This window comes from Hippopotamus amphibius, chromosome 15 (genome assembly GCF_030028045.1).
Source record: "Hippopotamus amphibius kiboko isolate mHipAmp2 chromosome 15, mHipAmp2.hap2, whole genome shotgun sequence".
NCBI classification, from domain to species: Eukaryota; Metazoa; Chordata; class Mammalia; order Artiodactyla; family Hippopotamidae; genus Hippopotamus; species Hippopotamus amphibius.
In genome coordinates, this window is record NC_080200.1 from 44977243 (window position 1) to 44999386 (window position 22144).

The 22144-nt window shown below is 37.8% G+C and overlaps 1 protein-coding gene across 2 annotated transcripts in view; it reads right to left on the reverse strand.

The window, feature by feature from the left end:
• LOC130836584 (cadherin-6) overlaps positions 1-22144 on the reverse strand; it is a 116946-nt gene that overhangs the window by 45234 nt on the left and 49568 nt on the right. Inside the window, exon 2 of one of the 2 annotated variants that reach the window (XM_057708861.1) lies at positions 5366-5722. In XM_057708861.1, coding sequence (XP_057564844.1) covers positions 5366-5593 — 228 coding nt within the window. In that variant the 5' untranslated portion in view covers positions 5594-5722. Of the gene's footprint in view, positions 1-5365; positions 5723-22144 lie in introns of those variants that run through there. The other variant, XM_057708862.1, reaches the window with a different exon arrangement.

Here is a 22144-nt window from a genome sequence, read left to right on the forward strand (position 1 = left end):
AGCATCTTTTAAATGGTCTTTCTGAATGAATAAAAATATTGCTTTGTGTTTACTGAATTTGGATCATGTAATTATAGGAACAAATAATTGTTCATCCCTAATTTTAAAGGTGTATATGGCTGACAACTTTTATTTATTTTTATGGGCTGTTAAAACATTACTGTCTAATTATCCTAAGACTAGTGGCTTTGTTGAATTGGGTAGACATTAATTTTAAAGACTCAAGAGAAAGGCAGAGTAGGAGGACCTGTACATTAGAGCCTCAAAGAGAACACAATTTTCATGATATTTAAAAAAGCACAGCATATCAATTTTTGGAAAAACTCCCCCAAAGAAAACCATCACCAACTCCCAAAAAGCTAACGTCAGAAAATATTTATGAAATATCCAGTATATCAAATTCCACAAAAACAGATCTTTTGACATGTTAAAAATAGAAGCATCTCGAATGCTTCTAATGGAGACTAATTTTACGTATACATTGTGTGGAAGGAGATGATTAAGAAAATTGTGAAGGATAAAATGGAGGAGACAAGGGAATTAAATATTGCTGTGGGCTGTTTAATGAGAATATGAGAATCTTTTGCCTAAAATTGTGCATAGTTTTGAGATTTTAAATATATTCATCTTGTATCAATGAATAACCATGTCTTCAAAATCTAATCTCTATCTACCTATGTTCTTTTCTTATTGAATTTAATCTTTAGACTATATACCAGCTATTGTCAAGGAATTGCTATATTATGTAAAGCTGGAAGGAGGGGCACCTATTTTCTGAAAATGTGGAATTACAATTCCCTCTCATTTTGCTATTCAGTTTACATAAAGCCAAAGATAATCTAAGTGATTCTGCATAAAATCAAATCTCTTTCCCTTAGCCCTTGGCAAGAAAATATAGTACCACTTTCTGTTTTAAATGCCAGCATCAGTGACACTTTCACTATCCTGATTGTTCTATCTTGAAATTTCTGACTTTTTCAGCCTCCTGCTTTCTCTCCTTTGGCTTCTGTATCCAGTTAATTGAGAAGTCTTGGTAATTCTCCCTCTGTTGGGTGGGCTAACACCTGCTCTTCCCTTAAGATGTGGTCCTGCACCATCACCATCTCTAGGAAGACCTGCTGAACCCCCAAGCCCAGTTGGCCCCTCTCCTTTATATTTCCACCATACTTTGGGGATGTCCATTTTATCACTGAACTTGCCACATCTAGTTATAATTACTGCCAATAATATTCTCCTAGGTCAGTCGTTCCCAAGCTTCGCCACATACTAGACTCATAAATACTTAATTAAAAACCAACTAAATCAGAATCTCTGGTGAAGTGAGACCCAGGCCAATGCACCTATTTTTAAAAGCAGCACTTCTTAAATTTTAATATACATAAAATTCACCTAAAATTCTGCTTTTGTTAAAAAGCAGACTCTGATTCAGTAGATCTCAGGTGGGACCTAAGAGTCTACAGTTCTAACAAGCTCCCAGACGACATAGATGCTTTTTATGCTAAATCAGCATAAAAGTCCCCACAAATGGTTATGTATTTTAGAAAATAGCATATTCCTTATCTGTATCTGTATCCACATCTATATCTTAAGCTCACAAACTTTAATCCAATATAGGACCACGTCTTTCTACTCTGATACCCCTACCTGCCAGTACCTTTTCAGGTGAGTAGAGGCGTTGAGAATTGTCTCATAAATCAGAGTTTGGGTTGTCAATATTTTGGCTGCAGCTGGCCTTCCTCAATTCTATTCACAACAAGTGCATCCCTCCCCAGCCATGCCATGTCCATGTTTCTGTGTTAATCTTACTGGCCACAGAGAAATGCTGAGGAGCATTAAAACAGCACGAAAAGGATGGTCTTGCTACCTTTGCTCGTGCTTCCATTTTAAAACATGATCTTGTATATTCACTTCCTGTCACCCCAGCCTCCAGACTCCATCTTCTGCTGTTTCTTGGTTGCTTATGTGACTTTCTTTTTTCTCCTTCTATACCTGGTAGCCCCTTGCTCCCACACCCATTCTCACATTTTCCTCCATCATAACCATCATCCCTATTGACTTACCCCCACAGAACTGGTACCAAGGAACACACATATAAATACAAACAGAGGCTTATAATGTAAAAACTTCTTTCTTCTATTTTAGGTGTATTTGCTCAACTGCATTACTTTTCCTCAGTTAATGCTTCCATCCATTACATGTACAGATCAATCTTTTCAGTTTTAGGTCTCAAGAATAGGCTCTAAGCAGTTATTATTTAGTAGGGCTAAATGGCACAATTTAAGGTTCTATTTGCCTTTGTACACCTTTATATGCCAAACTAACTACAGTCCCAAGGTTCCCAGAGTGTACACCAAGGCTTCCTGGGGTGTAGCGGGGAACTCACTGCAGCACCAGGAAATATTTTAAAAATTTGAGGGCAATACAGCAGCGCTTGGGCTACCAGACATCTTGCGAATTACTAGCTCAGAGTAGTTCACAGTTTCAACAGCAGGTGGTGCCACATTCCTTTCAATGATGTCATATGTTTATGAAGCTGGGTTTCCCACAGTGTCGTGTTAAAAAGAAAGTACTGGGCAAAAATCAATGTGGAAGAGGAAACTAGAGGTTGGTATCCAATCTGAGAAGTTGTGCAGTGCCCAGTAAGTGCCCACATTCCATTAGGAAGTAACTGGTTATTTAAAAATAAAATAAAAATATTTTTTCTGTTAATTGGGTTTTTTGTTACTTATTGGTTAGACCATAACTACATATTAAGTTGCTTGGGACTAATTATTTCTTTTGGCCTAAGGGCATTGTGAAAAAGTTATTGAGACATTAAGCGCACTGTGAACCAAGAAAGTTTTGGAACCTCTGCTATAATCTAATTTTTTTCCCCCCAAATTTCTTGACCTTGTGGATTTGGATAATCTCATCAGGTATCTGTTTACTCCAAATCTTTTAAAAGTGGACCAACCTGTTGCCACTTGAGAAACAAACTTTTTTTTTTCTTTTTAAATATTTATTTTCTGTCTACTTTTAATTGTGCTGAAAAATCAATTGTAGTTTAATCCCTCTGTCTGTTGATAAAGTGTAAAGTCCAAAGACAGATTCAGGAAAATGCCTCATCTGTAGTTCAGGAACACCTCTTACATACATCTGATGTAGCAATGCTGGCACCCATAACTTCAATTGTTGCCTTTGACTTTTTTTTTTCCAGTGGATATGATTTTATGGGTTATCACCTCAAGAAGGTGGGGGAGGGCAGGAGATAAGGAGGAAGGGAAATTTATCTTGCTGCCAATAAAATATCCAATGAATCAAATTGAAGCTGTGATTGTGAAGGGATTTTCCCACAATCTTCTACATTTGCCATGCACTGAGAGATCACTTAATTATATCATTTTACTGCAATGGTATAAAGGTCAATAATCCACTTCCATGCATTACAGATAGACTGAATAGAGTGTGTACAATGGAGTTTTCCTCAATAACTTCTTTCTGCACCTACTATGTACCAGGCACTAGTTCTTGTCTCACTTTACACTGCAGCTCCATGACATAGGTAGGCATTGCTCCGTGAATTTTCTAGATGAAGAAACTTAAGTCTAGAAAGGTTAATAACCTGCCCTTGGCCACAGAACTGGCAACCAGCAGCACAGCAATGCAGCCTCAGATCTGCCTGAGTCCACAGCTCGCAACTTTTCCCCAAGGCAATATTACCTCTCACAATTATAATCATAAAACTGATTCTTCTGAGGTTTTATCCACCGCTGCCTCTAGTATTTAGAAATATCTGGCCTTTCTTTAAAAATACATGGTAGTTTTAATATAAAATGGTATGACAACTTGAGAAGAAAAAGAAGAAAAGAAAAAAGGGGGGGCATCAATTATTTAAATACAGCACTTTAAAAACCTTAATCTTCTATGACAATAATGTTATTTGTATTGTAGAAAATGCTTTAAAGATTATAAGATTATTATTTACAAAAATTGCCCTATGAGTGTAGTGCTATTCAAATTTCACAAAGGAAATGGAGTGAAGCAGGAGTAAGTGGACTGTCTTTCTTCAGCAGTCACACAGCGTGTGCATTTCAGAGCAAATACAAGGCCAGACCCCTGGGGATTCATGTTGATGTTCACCCCTTCACTGAATACTTCCTCTCCTACTTTATTCCACATCAATAATTCACTTCACTGGAATGATGCCTGGTTACCTCAGCCCAAGCCATGGATGGCTCTCCTTCCTTTATCGTGCTAAATGCATCAAGAGAATATTTGCACAGGGTTATTCAGGGATATTTGATAACAGATTGAAGTGTGAACATGCAGCCCTTGGAATCTAAAATTTATGCTATTTGCGTGATATCCAAATATAGATGTTCTAAAATTGTAGCTGTAATCATAAATGAAGACATTTTATCATCTCTATTACGTTCCTCCCCAGTTTGTTTATGTAAAGGATGTGTGACAATTATTTTTCTTATCAATATCATGTTCTGAAACAGAGAACCTACAAAGTATAAACCTGTATCCCTGTCTTTTTCACTTCTTTGCAGGATGCAGCTATTCTGCAATGGGAATGTGGCTGATGATAAAATTTCAGTGAAACTCATGATGACAGTATAACCAAGCTGTTTCCCTGACTCAGCTCCAGTAATCTGGAAGGGCTGGAATAAGCGATACCTCCTCATTTTACTTTCTGGAGTCAATAAAATGGTCAGATGATATTTGGAAATAGCACCTTTACATGACCATTTCTCTTTTTTGTGAACCTTGCCACAGTTAAATCATAAGCTTTTGAAATGCCTGGCCCTTGCCAATTATTGGAGACAAGACAAAACAGCAGCAGCGGCAGTAACAGCTAAATCTAAGGCAGCGGTGGGTTTTGAGGACAAAGGGCTCCATTTGGTCAGAGAATGGATGGCGCTGTAGGTAGCAGAGTTAAAAAATAGTTAATTTGAACCTGGCCAAAGGACTAAAGCTCAGAATGTTTCCTTTCAGAATGAGAAAGAGGAAACTTCCTTTCCTTACAGCTTAATTGCTCTATTCCTATTTTTAATACATCCTACGTTACAGAATAGCTGGGCCACATTTTTCAAGCTAAAGTAAAAATTAAAGGATTTATGATAATCCTATGTGGATGGTTGTGGGCGTTTCGTTTTCCACTGAAGCACTTCTCTTTCTTTGTTGCAGTGCTAACCTTTCTCAGCTTCTTGCTACAGTCTTCTTCCCGAAACTACTCAAGTGGAAAAAAAAAAAAGTCTTACCAGATAAGCAACAATTCTTACTGTAATTGGGGAATAGTTCACATCCTCCCTGTCTGTTTATGAGAAGTAACCTCTTCAGGCTTCTAAAACCATAGTGTCAAAGAGCCCAAGAATCCTACCTTGCCCACATACTGATAATCGGATCCTGTGTATTCCTCCAGGAGAAAGAACTGATTCCACATCCAGCTCCTTTTCGAACGGTTCAGCTCATTTTTGCTGTTTCCAGAGAGCTCCAGGGTCCTTTTCTTTGCTGGCAAACCACTAGTCCTCTTAGATAATGGAGTTGAGAAAGTTGGGTAGGGCTGGCCAACCCAAAAGAGGAGCAAGAAGTACCGGTAAGTTCTCATTTTGATGACACAGTCCAGTCTCTGAGTGGTGGGGACCCCTCTCCTTGAAGTGTCTTTTTTCACTGCACTGTATCCAGCCTCATTCCTCCTTTCTTCCTTAATGTTCTTGGCTGGGCTCTCAGAGGATATCTGGAAAGGATAATAACATATCAAGCATTTTTAGAGATGCTTAAAATTCAGTGTTAGAGCAAATAAGCTCTGGAAAAAAAAGAGGACAGAAATTTGAAGAGCAAAACAACAAAAAATATGTTGGCCATCAATTTTGAAATGAGGAAAACGGTCTTTCAGATACTCTAAATGGGAGGTGTGTGCTGAGTCGGAAGCTGCTGTTTTCCTCTCTCCTTTTCTATCACTTAAAAATCCTATTTTAAGTAATAGCATCGCTGTAGGTCAACATGCCAGAGTGGATTATTTCACTACTGTTTTACCTCTGAGTATGTGGGCTGAGATCTGGTTAGAAGAAATGAGTTTGTGTTTCTGATTCTATTTGTATATTTATCCTCATGAAGGAATATCACAGACAATTTCTATTCAATTGAAAGTGGATAATGTTGAAATTTTGCTATTGAGCAAAATGTATATTGAGCACCTGTGATGTGGAGGCAGAAGCCTGTTTTGCAGACTCTTGGCTTTGGAGATGTGTTGTGATGGAACAGCCTGGGTCAAATAAGTTTGGAAAAGACCTCATGCCTTCTCTTCAGAATCTGCATTAGCACACTGACGTTTCCGAAGTGAAATTTTGCAGCAATGATAATAAACCTGCATTTAATCCAGTATTTCCCAAACTAGACCAGGAAACTTTTTTTTCCTCATAGGACCCAATTAACACTACAGGATGGGTTAATGAACAAACTATGGAATTTGTATTTAATAGAATAAAGAATAAAGTGAAGAATTCTACTCAAATTTCTTTAGAAAATCCTGGTGGGCTTTTATCACTAAATTTTACTTGTATCAAAGGCAAGTAAGTATATACATTAAAACTGGTCCAACAGTTTCTATGTAATTTTCACAGGTACAGCAAACATAACTTCAATACCACAGTGAGGGCAATCGACGGCAAGATCTTCAGAAAAGTCAGCTATTATAATCGCGGGTAATGATTTTCCATGACAAATATTAATTTTCAAAAACACAACCTAGCATTTAAAAAAAAATCCTCGGGCCAGAGTGCTTGGCAAAGATGTCACAATTGGGTTTAATATTTTATGTAATTAAAGCAATACATGCCTATATTTCACTGCTAAACCTTTCTACATTTCTTGAAAAAAAAAATGCAACAAATTACTCCATCTTACTATTTGATATAGAAAAAATATTTTCTTAAATAAAACTAATTAAAAAATGAAGAGCTTTGTAATGTAGAACATAGTAGTAATTAAGCTGGTACAGTTACTAAATAAATGCAGATAAAGAAAGAGGTTTCAGGTAATCTGATCAGTATTTTTTTTCCTCTATGTCAGAAAAGATTTATTCCCTTCTCTCCTATTTTTCTACCAGGTAGATGTATATATAACCATTTTTTTTTTAACTTCAGCAATGAATAATTATAGCTACCCAACATATGTTTAAGTGGAAGTTTTCTGGTGGAATATAAGTGAAATATTTCATAATGTTCAGCATTTTTAAAACTTTTTCCATTATTATGCATCTTCTTGACAGCAGGCTGGGGAAGTTGAAAATTCCACAGGTGAGTGAATTAGTATTGTGACAATTAGTCATGCTGGAAAAACGCCAGGTAACAGTATATTTGTCATCACGTGGCCTTGGTACAGGTGTGGAATGACTGATGACCAATTAGGTAACGACACTTCTTTCTTCTCATGGATGGTACATAAAGGGTACTGAGAGACCATATGGAGAAAAGCCCTCTAAAGACATCTATTCATTTCTAGTAGTAAGATTACACTGAGGATGATTCAGTGGAAATTACATTTTTCTTAATTTCCCACATTCTCCATTATTTGCATAGACAAATCCTGCAGTGAAGAATTACACGTCTGCTGCTGCACTCAGTGCGTGCCCCACGGTGCTGGCAGGAAAGAGGGATGCAGAGAATGGAGGTGTCAGCTGTTTAAAAGGCAGACTCCAAAAGGCCATTTTAAAGAAAAATCGATCCCTGTGGATGTTGTGTGCAAACTCTACCAGCTGTTGCCACTTGAATATTAAATATTAGTTCTTTTGAATATCACAGATACCAAAATGTCAAGTATTTCATATTTTTTTCTTCTGCTTGACTGGTAATAAGCTTTTAAAAGTGGTACAAATTTAAGCAGTGTTTCCAAGTATGGTAGAACATCTAGTTTTGCTATAACCCAGCTCTTTTTCTATCAACTTGGCAGGGTATGTCCTTGTTAAAACTCAATATGCAAAATTACGAAAATTACTATGCTCCACTCAAATTTGATGTTTAGAGGGATAGATTTCTCTGTGAAATTCTATAGTTAAAAAAACTCCAACAAACTACACTGTTGAATATATAACTTAGCAATTCTCATAAAATACTTCTTAATGGTCAGGGTTACATAGTGGTTAAGATTATCAATGTTGGAGCCAGGCTGCCTGGGTTTAAATTGCTGTGAATTTGGGAAAATGCTTAATTTCACTGCGCCTTAGTTTCTTTTTCTGTAAATGGGGGTGATTACAGTAACTGCCTCAAAGGGTGTTATATAAGGATTAAATGAGTCATTACATGCACTTAAAACAGTGCCTGGCACTTAGTAAGGTCCTAATAAGTATTAGCTGTTATTATTATTATTACCACTATTGTTATTGTTACTATTATTTGCATTGCAAGTGTAGAATCCATCTACAGCAGCTTATAAAAGTCTGCAAAGGATAGCATAGCTGCCTCTTACATTTTAAATACTTTTTTATTTTTCAAGAAGCATTTCCAAGCCAGTCAAATGCTCTTAAAGACTAGAAGCACTTTAAAAATCAGAATTAGTCCATTTGCTAATTGTTTTGCTTTGCGTAGACTTCAATTCAGATTTCACAGTAATGGTGTAGAAACAGAGAAGACAGAAGCTTTGTGCCCACTGTCGGCCTCCAGAAGAATATGGGCAAAAAGGAATGTTCACTGGAGGACAGACTCATTCATAGAATCTATGTGTTTTTTTTCCTCTTTCCATTTTTGTTAAGGTTTTGAAAATCATCTTTATTCAGGTGAAAAAAAAAATCAGAACTAGATTCAATGTAGTAACCTTGCCCTTGCAAAAATAGTAATAAACATGTCTTCTTGTAATTTAACATGCTGATATTATATCGGATAAGAATTTGATATAGTTAAAATGAATGCTATACATGTTTTAGATTTTAATCTAAAAATATGAAATGAAAAAACCCCCTATATTCCAAACCTGACCTGAGATGCAAAAAAACAGGATTCTTAAGGTGCTAAATGGCCATAAGTTCAAGGAAAGGAAGGAAAGGGCCTGGAGTAGCACAACTTTAAGAAGTGTGGGAAAGCCACTGACTTCTGAGCTGTCAAAATATAGGAAAACCACATGGCAAGTAGTAATCAGATGTGCTGGCTCATTCTGTGGGTGTCAGAAAGTAAACTAAAATGACAAGAAAGTAAGGGCATACATAGACACTGAATTCTAAAATAGTAGGTATGGTTATTCAAGTAGGAAAGAAGCAGAAGATTAGACAGTGGGAAGGAAAAAGAGTACAAAACAGCATGGATATTGTTATCTTTTTGCCCCCACCCCCTCATGGCATTAATAGCAAATCAGTTAGAAATATCAAAAACTCTATAAAAATAAAACTTGACCTGCCTAATTACAGCCCAATGACAATTTAGCAACGAACTTAAAAGATTACTTAACAGACCAAGTCTCTACTTTTTATTTTCTTTTTGCTGAAACTTGTTTTTTTTGGGGGGGGGATTTCTGTTTCTTATAGGCAATTGTATGCTCTGAAATTTGATATGCCAAATGGGTTGCTCTAGAACAGTAGTTTGAATCTTTGCAGAAGCCTTTTTCAGTGATGTGTAAAAGGTAATTAAGACGTTTCGGATAGTGGGGCAAAGCCCACATAGCATTGATAATTGCATACTTTGAAAATTTATTTGCCTGGCAGCCAATATGCATATATATTTCAATCTTCACAAGAGTACATAGTCAAGTCCAGTTTTTACTTAATGCATGACAGTCAGAAGAAGCCTGGGCCTCATTAATTCAGGTTCTACCAATTTAGAATATGTGATAATTAATGCAGAAGCTGGGCTGAAGTTTTCCTTTGATTAGCAAAATCTTTTCCATTAGATTATTGGAAATTAATAATGCAAAGATATTTCATAGGATATACAGAATGGGAAGACAAACTACAATGTCTTCAAGTTCCCTGGAGTACTTTGGAATCACCTTTTATTTGCAAATAATTAATATGCTAATTAGAAAACTTCTTTATTGATTGAATTGCTTCTCCAGTGACCTATGTTTGATAACAGTCTGAATGACTCGACTACATGATCTGGTTTTGAGATACTGATTTTATTATACTATTTACAGACAAATGAATAAATATTAGATTTAAAAGCAATATAATTATTTCTTCAAAGTTTTACAATTCAGACTTAGCATACATTTGTTCTGGTGTTCTTGATTAATTCTAATCAGTGCAATATTACTATAATGCCATCTAGGCTTACAAATTAAACCAAGTACATTCATTCTTTGGCATACAGAGCCTTAACTTTGGCATTGAAAGCACGGCAAGCATTCAGTAAAGCAACATTATTAATATACTTGAACCATTTACCTTAGTAAGAGAATGTTTTAAAATCTGTTATGAAATTTTTCTTCAAATAAATAGTGTTGCACAGAAATACCATAGCATACCACTTTGCATGATGTTGCTCCCAGAAAACCTTTCTGAAAATATTATCTACCCATAAGTCAGCCTCACCCACTGGCATAACCCATTAGTAATGCTTTTAGCATATGTACCATAAAACCCTTCCTAATTTTTGGTACATCTTCTCACATTCCATCTCATCAATGAGGTAGAAAACAGCTGGTTATCTGCAACAACTTAACATTTCTTCTGACCCTATTGTATTCCAACTCTGAGCCTGAAATCTCTCCATTCCCACACTATCTTTGGGTGCAACAGGCAAGAGGATGGTATTTAGTCCATTAAAATCTAGCAAATCAAAGAAACAGGATTGTGATATCAGGATGAACTAAAGAGTGACGCCAAAGGGACACATTTCCTACAAGTAAATCTTTAAAAAAAAAAAAAATATATATATATATATATATATACATTCTTTATTCCGAGAGAAGAGTTTTACAGCCAATTAAGTTTGTTCGATTTTCTGATCACCCAAGGAAACTTTGTTTTGAATAGGTTGCCACCTGCCGTGAATAAAAATAAGTCTATAGTACATGGCTGATATTCTAGAAGTGGTGACATAAGGATAGAACCAATTTAAAATTTTTGGTAGAGATTGCACATGAAGTCTTCATTTCTAAACCTCCATTTCATTTTTCTGTAAATGTCAAAGTCACTGTTGAGTAAAATTGGTTCTGTTTCGTGTGTGTAATGAACTCCACTGAAATGTGTCAAACAGCCTTGGCATCTTTCAACACGTAGCATTCCTCTTGTGCCAATGAATCATTATGGCAACCGCCATCGAATGATGCCCTAACTTTTTGTAAATGTTTATATTTGTGGATAATATGCCAATCTGTTTGCAAACTGATGTGTTTCCAGATGAAGCTATTTCAATAGTATTACCCTTGTTCTAAAATCATATTCCAGACATTGCATTAATGAAGATAAAATCAAATGTGTTACAGCACATAAAATGGTGTTTTATATGTAGTTGAGGCTCAAGGAATATTTGTTGACTTGAAATACTCACTTGGGACAAAAAACAAAACAAAACAAAACAAATAAACCCAAAACTTGAATCAAAAAGACACAGTTCTTTTTCTACATGGTGGGTGTGGGGGTATTCCAAAGTATTTTATCATGAGAGGAGGTATCAGAACATGGGTAAGAACAGACTCTGGCACATCACATGTCTGGGTTAGAAAATCAGCCCCTCCCGACACTGGCTGGGCAAGTAGGGGACCGTGTGTCTCAATTTTTTAATCTATAAAATGGAATGATACCTTGTAGGATGGCTGTGAGGATAAAATGAATGAATCCATATGAGGTCTTAGCTATTAAGGTGGTCACAATTACCTAAATTGTCAGAGAATATCTCAGCAGAGGACACACTCTGCCTCTTGCACATTTCTTGTTTTGCCTTTTATAACTGAGGAACTGGGTCAGTCGCGCACCTTTAAAGATCAGTACGTGCCTATTTCTGGATTAACTAGAAACCACAGAAGTGCTGGTGGCATCTGCGTTTCTGGAGTGGAGGTAGCTGTCTCCTAAATCAGTGCTGACGCTTCCCCAAGACTCTTATTGATGCCTGCCCACTGTGTGTTCAATTGCCACTCAGTTGTCTTCTGCTGTCTCACCTTCTCTGCAGTTTTCTTAAACCTGCTCGCTTTATTCCTTTGTGCGTATTGCCTGGCTCCTTAAGGACCTCTGGGCTTGTGGATGCTGTCTTTTCCCAAAAGATTTACTAGTGTGAACAAAGGAGAAGAGAAAGCATTTTATGCCTTTAATTAGCGATTCATGGCATGAATTTTAAACATTTCTGTAAAACTATATGTTTAGGTTGTAGAAATGTATGAAAGACTTGGTGTCATATTACTCCCTGCTTGTACATTAGGTTCTCCAGCAGCTTTGTTAATTCTTTTGGACGCATAGTCATTTAAGACAACGAAGCTTGAACAAGACCTCAAGATGTCAAAACCCACCTGCACATTAGTGTGAATGATTTCAGTGAGTCTGGTCTTCTTTCAATAGCTCAATGAAAGGGCAGCCTGAGTGTACTGGCTGGGAGCCACAAGGGTACCTTAGCGGGGCTGAGGAGTTCAAACTATGGTTGGGTTTACCATTATGTCATTGTGAAACCTGGCACATCACAGATGATTTTTAAAGGCTTATCCTCATGAAAAGTACGATGAGGAGTAGAGAGGCTGTATGGCCTCTTGCTGATATAACGTCTTCGCCTTTATCAGTTATATGAAGTCTAGCTCATAACAATAATAGTTAAATTTGCTGTGCTTTATCCTTTAACTTACTATGTACTAGGCACCATGCTAAGCATATGACAAATATGTCTTCATTTAATTCTCATGACAATCTGTGAGGTGGATAATATTCTTATAATTTCTGCACATGAGAAACTGAAGCTTAGAGAGACTGAGTAACTTGTCCAAGGTCATGTAATGGGTACGTGAGGAAGCCAGACTCTAGCCCTGGCATCAGGCTCTGGAGTCCTTGCTCGGACCAAAATAGCTGTGACCTTACAACTGAATCTTCACAACTTCCCTAAAAATATAACAACAATACAGGTCTCTGAGAGGTAAAAATAGTTGTCACAAAATGTATGAGCTAAATAACAACAGCAAACAAAGTTTGCTTTGTGCCACATAATGGGATGAACGTTCTGTAAACATGTAGTCTTAAACAACAATCCTTTGAAATGGAGACCATCACTCTTATCCTTCACTCCAGAGACAAGAAACATAGGCTGGGAGGGACCAGATGCTTTGCCCAAGGGTGCACAGCTAGTGGCTGGCAGAACTTGGATCAAGCCCAGCTCATCTAGAGGCTCCTTCTGAACCATAACATTCACTATCTCATTTGTATTTTGCTCATGGAAACAGCATCTAGGTTTTATTTACTCTCATTTCAGACAAAATTTGAACAAATTTATCATCAGGTTTCTAAATCCCCAGCAAATTAAAGAGACAGTGTAAGGATGCTGGAGGCTGAAGTCCCATTGGTAGGAGGGGGTGGCTGAGAGGCACAGAGAAAGGCTTCAAAAGGCAGGCATAAAACGAGAGACAGAATGAACAGGGTAAGGAGCTGGCCCTGGGGGATAGGCGACACTGTGTTCCTATGCTCAGAACAGGGGCTGCGTGAGTGACACCAGATACACATCTGTAAAATAAGCGGGTGTGTGGATGAAGGCTCGAGCAACTGAATGTAAGGATGACTAAATGCCTGAATTGATGGTGGGACTAATGACTGTGAGAACGGACATATGAATACCTCGCAGCACTTGAGGACATCCAGTACATACATATTCATGAGGATAACCTTGCATCATGAAGAAGAGTTCCAAGTTCTCCTCAATGTGTGGTTTGAGAAGGCACGGCTATGCAGAATAAACACAAGCGATCTGACTGTCACAAGTTACCGCAGCGATACTTACTTGGCCATGCCTCGCAGCACGCAGGATCTCAGTTCCCTGATCAGGGACGGAACTCGGGCCCTCGGCACTGAGAGCGCAGAGTCCTAACGACTGGACCGCCAGGCAATTCTCGCAACAGTGGAACTTAGAAGCGCTGGGGTTTAGGCCTCGCTGTTTTTCTCTCTCTTACTCTGTGTGGTACTTATCTCAGGCAAGCTCTTCCACCTCTCTGAGCTTTTGTTTCTCATGTGTGACGTTAGGGCTGGTGTGCTGATACCCACGGGTAGAACAGCACTGTGGTTAGAAGCACACTCTGAGCCAGTTCAGCCACATGTATCCCAGCACGGATACTTATTAGTCTTGAGAAGTGGGCAAGCGGCTTGATATTCTGTGCTTCGATTTCCTCATCTTCAGAGTGGGAATAGTAGAGTTTTAGGGTCTTAGTGGCGGCACCTGATACATAGCATTTCTCTTTCTCTCAAACGTCAAAGAAATTAAGAAAACAACAACAATAACTGAGGAGTGTTAGACAGCAAAATATCCCCTTTATTACTAAAGAAAAAAAAAAAGCCAGATTGGAAAGGTAGCCTAGTTTGAGAGCCTAGTGGCTTGCTAAGCAAACCCAGCATTAGGCAGACTCCCTGTGGAGTCAGGGTTACATTATATTTTGCTTTTCTTTTACGAAAGCAGAAGTGGCTGCTACCTCCGGAGAGCACGCTCCAATTCTACAGTTCAGAGACAGAGGGAATGACTTTCTGCTCTCACCCCTGGCCAGCTCAGGTACAGAACCTGGAGGTCTGAAGGAAGTGATCGGGCAGAATCTGTTTTAATCCCCATGAATTAAAAAAGATCATTAGAGCCATCAGTTATCTTGAGCGCCAGTAAATCACTTATTAATTACCAACAATTCTTGTACTTAAAACTTTGCTTTTTGGAGTTGTTTCTAGCATCACTAAAAGGAAAAAAAGTATGAATAATTTAAAGACTGGGAGTTTAAAGCTTCCCTTAAAATCTCTCTCACTTCAGGTCAATCAATGTATCACAGGCAAAATGAATTCCTTTCCATCTCTCTTCACCTTTCCCACCACCCCCATTCCCCCAACACACACAGAGAAATATGGCAAAAAGGGATGATGTGCTTTGGACATTTACCTGTTAACATTGAAAAGCTACAGTGGTTATTCTCACCGAAAAGGATAGTACTATTTGCAGAGGTGTAACCTTTTACACCAAGTTGTAATGGGAAAAAGTAATTGAAGCCCCACTTGCTATTTGGATAGCTTCATTCACTCAGTGTGTTTTATGCAACACTTTATTTGCAGAGGATCCATAACCTAAATGAGATCCTTCTCATAACATCCTGGTGTAATAACTTTGAAGAAATTTAATTGAATAAATATTGTATAACAACTTCAAGAGGTACTGCAACATTTAAAGGTTTATTCCCTGAGACTAACTGCAGTAGAAGGGGGCCTGTGACGCTGGGGACATCTTAACTGATTCAGGCTAATGTTAACTGACCATCAAATTAGACTTGAACTAGATAGGAAGACAATGTGCTTGAATGGGTTGCTGGATGTTTTATCGATTTTGATTGCCTTCATTTAAAAACTTTAATCAGAACCTCTGTTTACTTGAGTCAAATTGTGCATAAAATATCATGCAAAACATTTTAAAAGGGAATTTTAATTATACCACTAAAGAAATGCCCTTGCTCAATGTTTACTAAACACTTGCCAGAACAAGTTAATTAATACATGTTTAAATAAGTGAAAGAAGAAGAAGGGAAACAAACAAAAAATCACATTCATCTTTTGTCAAGTTTCACAGCAGTTGTCAAAGAAGTTCAGTTTCTAATTTAACGAGTGCACTATCACAGTGCATATGTGTAATTATAAACAATGGGGCACCAGAACACAACGCAGGCCAGCAGAAAGCTAATTCTCAGTGCAAGCGGTTCAGAATTGTGCATTGTTACTTGATGTTCTGCAGTCATCAAATCAAGTGCTTTTCAATTTCATTCATCTGTTAATTATTCCATGGTAGAAAATCAGAGTGTTCACGTTACTTTTTTTTTTTTCCACGTTACTTTTTTAATAGGTCAGTGATATGGCCTTTTACTTACTTAAAGCTACAGAAAAATACTTTTCAATAGAAAGAGCATACTATGTAGAAAAAGAAAAAATTTGATGATACTGAGTTTTTAGTTCTAATTCCAATATGCCACCAACTTTTCAGCCTTATCTTTTCAAAACCCCTGTTTTCCTCATCTGTTGATGTAAACCATACTGCTTGTGTTAGTAGAGACAGATAGTGGAAAACAGTTGATAACCTACAAGAAAAATAAAATGAAATCAATCTTCCTGGAATATGTCCGTTATCTCAGTAGCTTTATGAAAAATCAGAAGAAAAAGTATTCAATTTTGAAATCTTTTGGAGAAAGAAAATGCACACACCCCATTAATGGTGGCTATTCACATCACCATTATTAAGGAAACTATTCTCTTAATCAGCATGTCCTACATCAGTCCTATTATAGTTTGTTCCTGTATTGCTGAAGCTGATCATCAAATTTCTCAAATCCTCTAAGAAGCCGCAACCAAGTCTGGGAAATGACATTGACTTAGGAGCAGGCCTCCCTTAGATGGCCCATTTGAAATTCCACTGATGGGCCTGGCCAGGTCAGTTCAGACAGCTAAGTTAAGCCTCACTGATTTGTTATAAAAATTAAATATGATACAGTATGTAAAACAATTACCACACTGCCACTAAGCAGGCAATAAATAGTAGCCAGTGTTGCTTTTGATACCATTGCTTATCAAGAGCAGATCTTATGCAGTGCAACAATAGCACAGAAAACAGTCTGCGGTCTTTGGGCCACTTAATATTGGTGAAAAACATCATAAAATGTAACCTACTTAAACAACAAAACAACAGACTCTTTCCTTCTACATATGATTTTTCTTTATACTTAGAAAAAGGTGTGCTTGGTCCTTAAGCACGCTGACTTGCTCTGTAATTTCAGTTGGCAGGGGAAATAGGATTTCTTAATATATTTTTCCTAATAAAACAAAGAACCTGAAGTGCCAGCATATTTACACATCTACCAATTACGAAATGAGTTTCCTCGGATATTAAAACTAAGCCAAAATATAATTTAGTTCTATAAAATACTGTCAAACTCAGCTATAGTTCCACTTGGAGCACCAGGAATTGTTATTTAATTAGCAATTGATTAGTGGACTTTAAAGTAACTTTATTTTTTCCCACAACACAGTAGAAAGTTTTTGTCAAGTGAGCATTTTTTTCCATATGAAGAAAAAAAGTACATATTATATACATGTTTTTGACAACATTTTAAAAGCATCCGAGAGTCGAGTGTTTCTGACATCCTGAACTTAGGATGTTGCAGCTCTGTCACTGATGTAAAATTTCTTTCAGATGACTGTAAATGAAAATCAGGTATCCATGGTTATAAATACTCCATTTCACATTTTCTTCAACAACAGCAAAAAATTTCAATTAATTGAATCTCAGCCAACTACAAATAATGCCAGAAGTGCAATACTTGGTACTCCAGGTCATGGGCAAACATTAATTAAGATGCAAAGGGTCAGCATCAGAGGATCCAAATACAGATTTTTGTCCCAGAATTTCTTTTTTGATAGGTATGGGCTGAAATATCTATAGAATGCAGCTTCAGCTTTATGGGAAAAGAGGGTGTTGGGTACAATCTCTATTTTGCTTGCTCCGGAATTTTTGATAAAGTTCTGAAGTGTCATTTTTGAAAATGAAAACAAGATTATTTTCATGTCAGGATTTTTATTTATAGGGAAAAAAAAACCCCTTTGCATTCTATGTTGCCTCTATTTTAAGGGAATGCCAATTCAATGACTTCCCATTGGAGAGATGGAGGGGGAAGACTAAGATCTTTTAAAATGGTTAAAGCTACCAAAAGTAAAATTTGTAAACTATGACATACCTTTCCAGAAGTTTTCCCCCAATTAAATTACTTGCCAAGAGGCTAATAGAAATGAATTATTTTCAAGATACTATCCATAACCTTTCATAATATCTAGATTTTCTGGTGTGTGTGTGTGTGTGTGTGTGTGTGTGTGTGTGTGTGTACGTTTTGCTTCCTGAAATGTAGATATTTCTTCATGTTGCTTTCTGGTGGTTGAGTTCAAACAAGAAGAATTCTGAGAAAAAGATCAGTACAACTTGTTAGCTTCCCAATTTATCATCCACCTATACAAGATTTAATGGTTGTGTTAACCCAGAGTGTCAAGAATAATTATAGTCTAAAACAAGTCCTTAAAGTAAAGAGATGAAAAGAACTATATAAAGGGAGGGCTGTCATGAAATAGAAATTGCACAAGCAAGGGAACTTTCATCGTGTTGAGCAAGTACTTTACTATGGGATTCTTTTTTAAATTAAGGTGCCTAGCAAGTTGGATGAAAATAAAATATGCATGATTAGTAGGGAATCCTTTGGCTCAGAGTAGCTGGATATGAGTGGAGAAAGGACAGATAGGTGTTTCTTCCCCCCCACCCCCAAGTCATTACCAGCTTTAGTTCACAGAAAAGTTATTTCAAATACTCTCTTTGAAAGACTGCTTTGAGGTCTGCTTTTAATTTGAACAGTTAAATATCGTATTCATGCCAATGAATCTTTTTCCTTGTGTTAATATCATTAGGAAGAAAGCCTCCCAGGCCAGAGTGAATAGTGTAATTGCTTAAAAGAAGAAATATATGGCATACATATTTAATAAAAACCTTTAAAACAATTTCCTTATGTTGGCTAAGCATTTTTGTTTATATAAGATAGACTTTTAGTTTTTAAAAAACTAAACTACATTGAATCACATGAAAGAATCTCTAGAATAATATTTTAGCAAATAACCTTTCACAGATGTCTTTCTCATTATATCTGTTTAGGATGCAGGTCTGTTTTACAGGACCCTTAATTTTGCTCATGCAATTAGAGTAAGCCACACTCTATAAATCTGAAAAACTCCCAAGAACAAGATAGAAGTCATTATGTAACTTGGTAATCAATTCCATAAGATAAGTGCTTTGATATTTTCCACATCTTGAAATGCTCCAAACAACTGAAAAATATTTGTTTTCATGAAAAGTTAAAAAATATTGAATGCATCACTACTTTTCAGAGCTCAACAGATTGCTGTCTACATGCATGACATTTCTCACTGCTTATAACTAAAGAGAAATGACTTTGGCACTTTATCTGTTTGATGAGAAATTGTTACTGCAATTGCCCTATGAGACATCAAGCCACCTGCCACAGTATCCCTGGCTGTTTTTTTTTTTTTTTTTTTTTTTGTCCAAGGCAATCCGCTCCAGTCAGCGTGGGGATAGGAAACCAGTATGCCACCAGAAAGAAGAGGCTGGAGCATTCTGGCTAAGAGAATGGGTTTTGCAATGTCAGATTATAGGGTGAAAATTTTATTTACTTGTGTGACTTTGGACATGTTACATAACCTTTTAAAGTTTTAGCTTTTTCACCTTAAACTGAGGATGATTATATGCAGGTTCCAGGCTATTAGAGTGGAGATTGAATGACAGGGTGCACAGAAGGAGCAGATACATAGTAGCTATTATTAAGTCATTTTTTTGATGACGGTCTGGTGACTTGATGACTTTTGAGATGTTTTTCTTTGTCATAATGGCTTTTCGGATATGGTGGCTAGCCAACCCTCAATCTTTTCTGCAGAGACGTCCTAAGTAAAGATTCCTGGGAGGTCTAAAGGCAGGACCCAACGTGTGAAATTTATTGAAATCTTCAGTTTTATCTTAAACACTTATGCATTGTTTGTGCTCTACTCAGTAACAGATCTAAACTGTTTTATTAGCAAAATCATTTTTGCCCCTTAAATCTTCTTGTAAATCTGATGTTCTGGTGTTACCTTCATACTGTGGCATTACCTGCCCTCCAGCACCATGTCAGGAATAAGAATGGCCAGTATGGGGCACACTGGGAAAAGACCAGGAAATTTAGGCTTCCTGAAACTCTGCTTTCTGGTGCCTTTGTTCAGGTGACGGGGGGAGGGCCCTCTCTCTGAGCACCCCTGTCTTTCCAAAGTGAAACATAGGCAGTGTAGGTTCTCCTGCATGAATTATCCTCACCATTTTAATTTAAATTTTTAGCTGATTTGGCTGAGAAATGGGGTGGCGGTAGAGGATGGAGAGAACAAATTTCTACCCCTTAGTGAAAAAAATTAAGATAATAAACAGTAAAACATATGCCAATCTATGTTGCCCCTCCCACATCCCTATTTTGGAGTCCACTGAGAAGACACTAGAATAGACTTACAGTTGGTTGCTTTAGAAATTACAGCACGTGCTCAGTAGAGGTTGAATCTCGCATTCTATGAATCATGGAAAATTGGTAGGTAACTTTGCAGATTAAGTGAGAGGGAAGATTAAAAACATGCTTTGGGTGGCTTGCTATGGAGACAGCTGGGTTCCTTGTTTAGGCTCAATAACATTTCTTATAGGTAAAAATCCAGGAGATTGTAAATCATTGCTAAATAAATAAAACATGCTATAAATAATAAAATGATTGTTTCTAACTGTCCTCAAACTTCTGTCACTCTGATAGGTTACCCAACTATTCCACTTAAAAATAAAACCTCATAATATCCCCTGTTCACCTGCAGCCCTCTAACCCCATGAGCTGGGACACATAGGTGGAGAACATACAGGGGTAGGATGGCGCTTGTTACCATTTCATCCTGGAGAAAGGCCAATAATGTAGACGGGAGAGAAGGAGGACAAGAGAGAGAGGGAAAGAGAGGAATAATAACAGCAAAAATGTAAATTTATCTCCCACTGTCTGTTTACATTTCATTCACCAGAAGTTATATTTACTTGCTCCTGGGGCCCATGACATGTTGGGCCTTTTTTTTTTTTTTTTTAAATATTGATCACCTACTTTTTCTACCACATTTATTTATTTATTTGTTTATTTATTTATTTATTTATTTACTTACTTACTTACTTACTTACTCACTTATTGGCTGCATTGGGTCTGCGTTGCTGTGTGTGGGCTCTCTCTAGTTGCTGTGAGCGGGAGATACCCTTTGTGGCAGTGCACTGGCTTCTTATTGTGGTGGCTTCTCTTGTGGAGCATGGGCTCTAGGCATGTGGGCTTTAGTAGTTGCAGCATGAGGGCTCAGTAGTTGTGGCTTGTGGCTCTAGAGCACAGGCTCAGTTGTTGTGGTGCACGGGGTTAATTGCTCCACGGCATGTGGGATCTTCCCAGACCAGGGATGTAACCCATGTCCCCTGCATTGGCAGGTGGATTCTTAATCACTGGGCCACCAGGGAAGTCCCAGGGCCTTTCTTACTTCATAAATGGGCTATTGTCTCATTTTGGTGATGAGACTGTGTCAGACACATACAATGATCAAACCAAACTCGACGTAGTGTGAATCTTCCCCCCTCAGCTTGGGCTTGCTTCCTGCTAGAAAGGGATATGGTTCTCCTGCTCCCTCTCCCAGCCACCGGTCCCCAGTTCTTTACTTTTAGTTTCTGCTCCCTGTCAATGCTGAAGTCATTAGTAGGGAGGAAGGGACAGGTAATGGGACAGTTCTTTCTGCTTTCTGTGCCAGTCAAATTGTTCAAGCTGATGTTTCTGGATAACTCAGCTATATGATTAAAATGAACTTTCCCCTCTTGGGGCACTTTGATGGACTCCTCAAAGCTTCCCCACCTCTGGCCCCTCTTCTACATTTCCCTTGCTCCAGGCATATATGATTCTACTCAAGATGGCCTAAGAGGACACCTTCCACAGCACGTGGACATTTTTAGACTCTGCTGAAGTCACTGTGCTCCTCCAGGCCTCCCTATTGGATAGAGTCCGATGACTCCCTACCAGTTCTTTCCCATTTGGCTCACTTGTGTTCCCAGGAAACACTCATACATTCATATTGTGACAAACTCCAGTCCATCCCAGTGAGGCAGACTGCCCCGGGTCTGTCACTTAAATAGTGATCAGCCCCTCTCTCACACCCAAGTTCACAGCCTGCTTTTCCTCCCTGCAGTGCGAGTCAGGAACTAGTCCCCCTTCTGTGTCTTGCAACTACAGGCAGAAACATCTCTCAGCTGTTTGGGTTGGCCCCATTGATGTCTCTCTTAATACTGAAACCTCCCTTGATTAGTTTTAGGATTGGAAAGTAGCAGCCCTTCTTACAAAAGAGGGTGGGGACTAGGCAACGACAGAGCCCTTCAGTAATCTCATCTCCAAATCCTCACTCTGA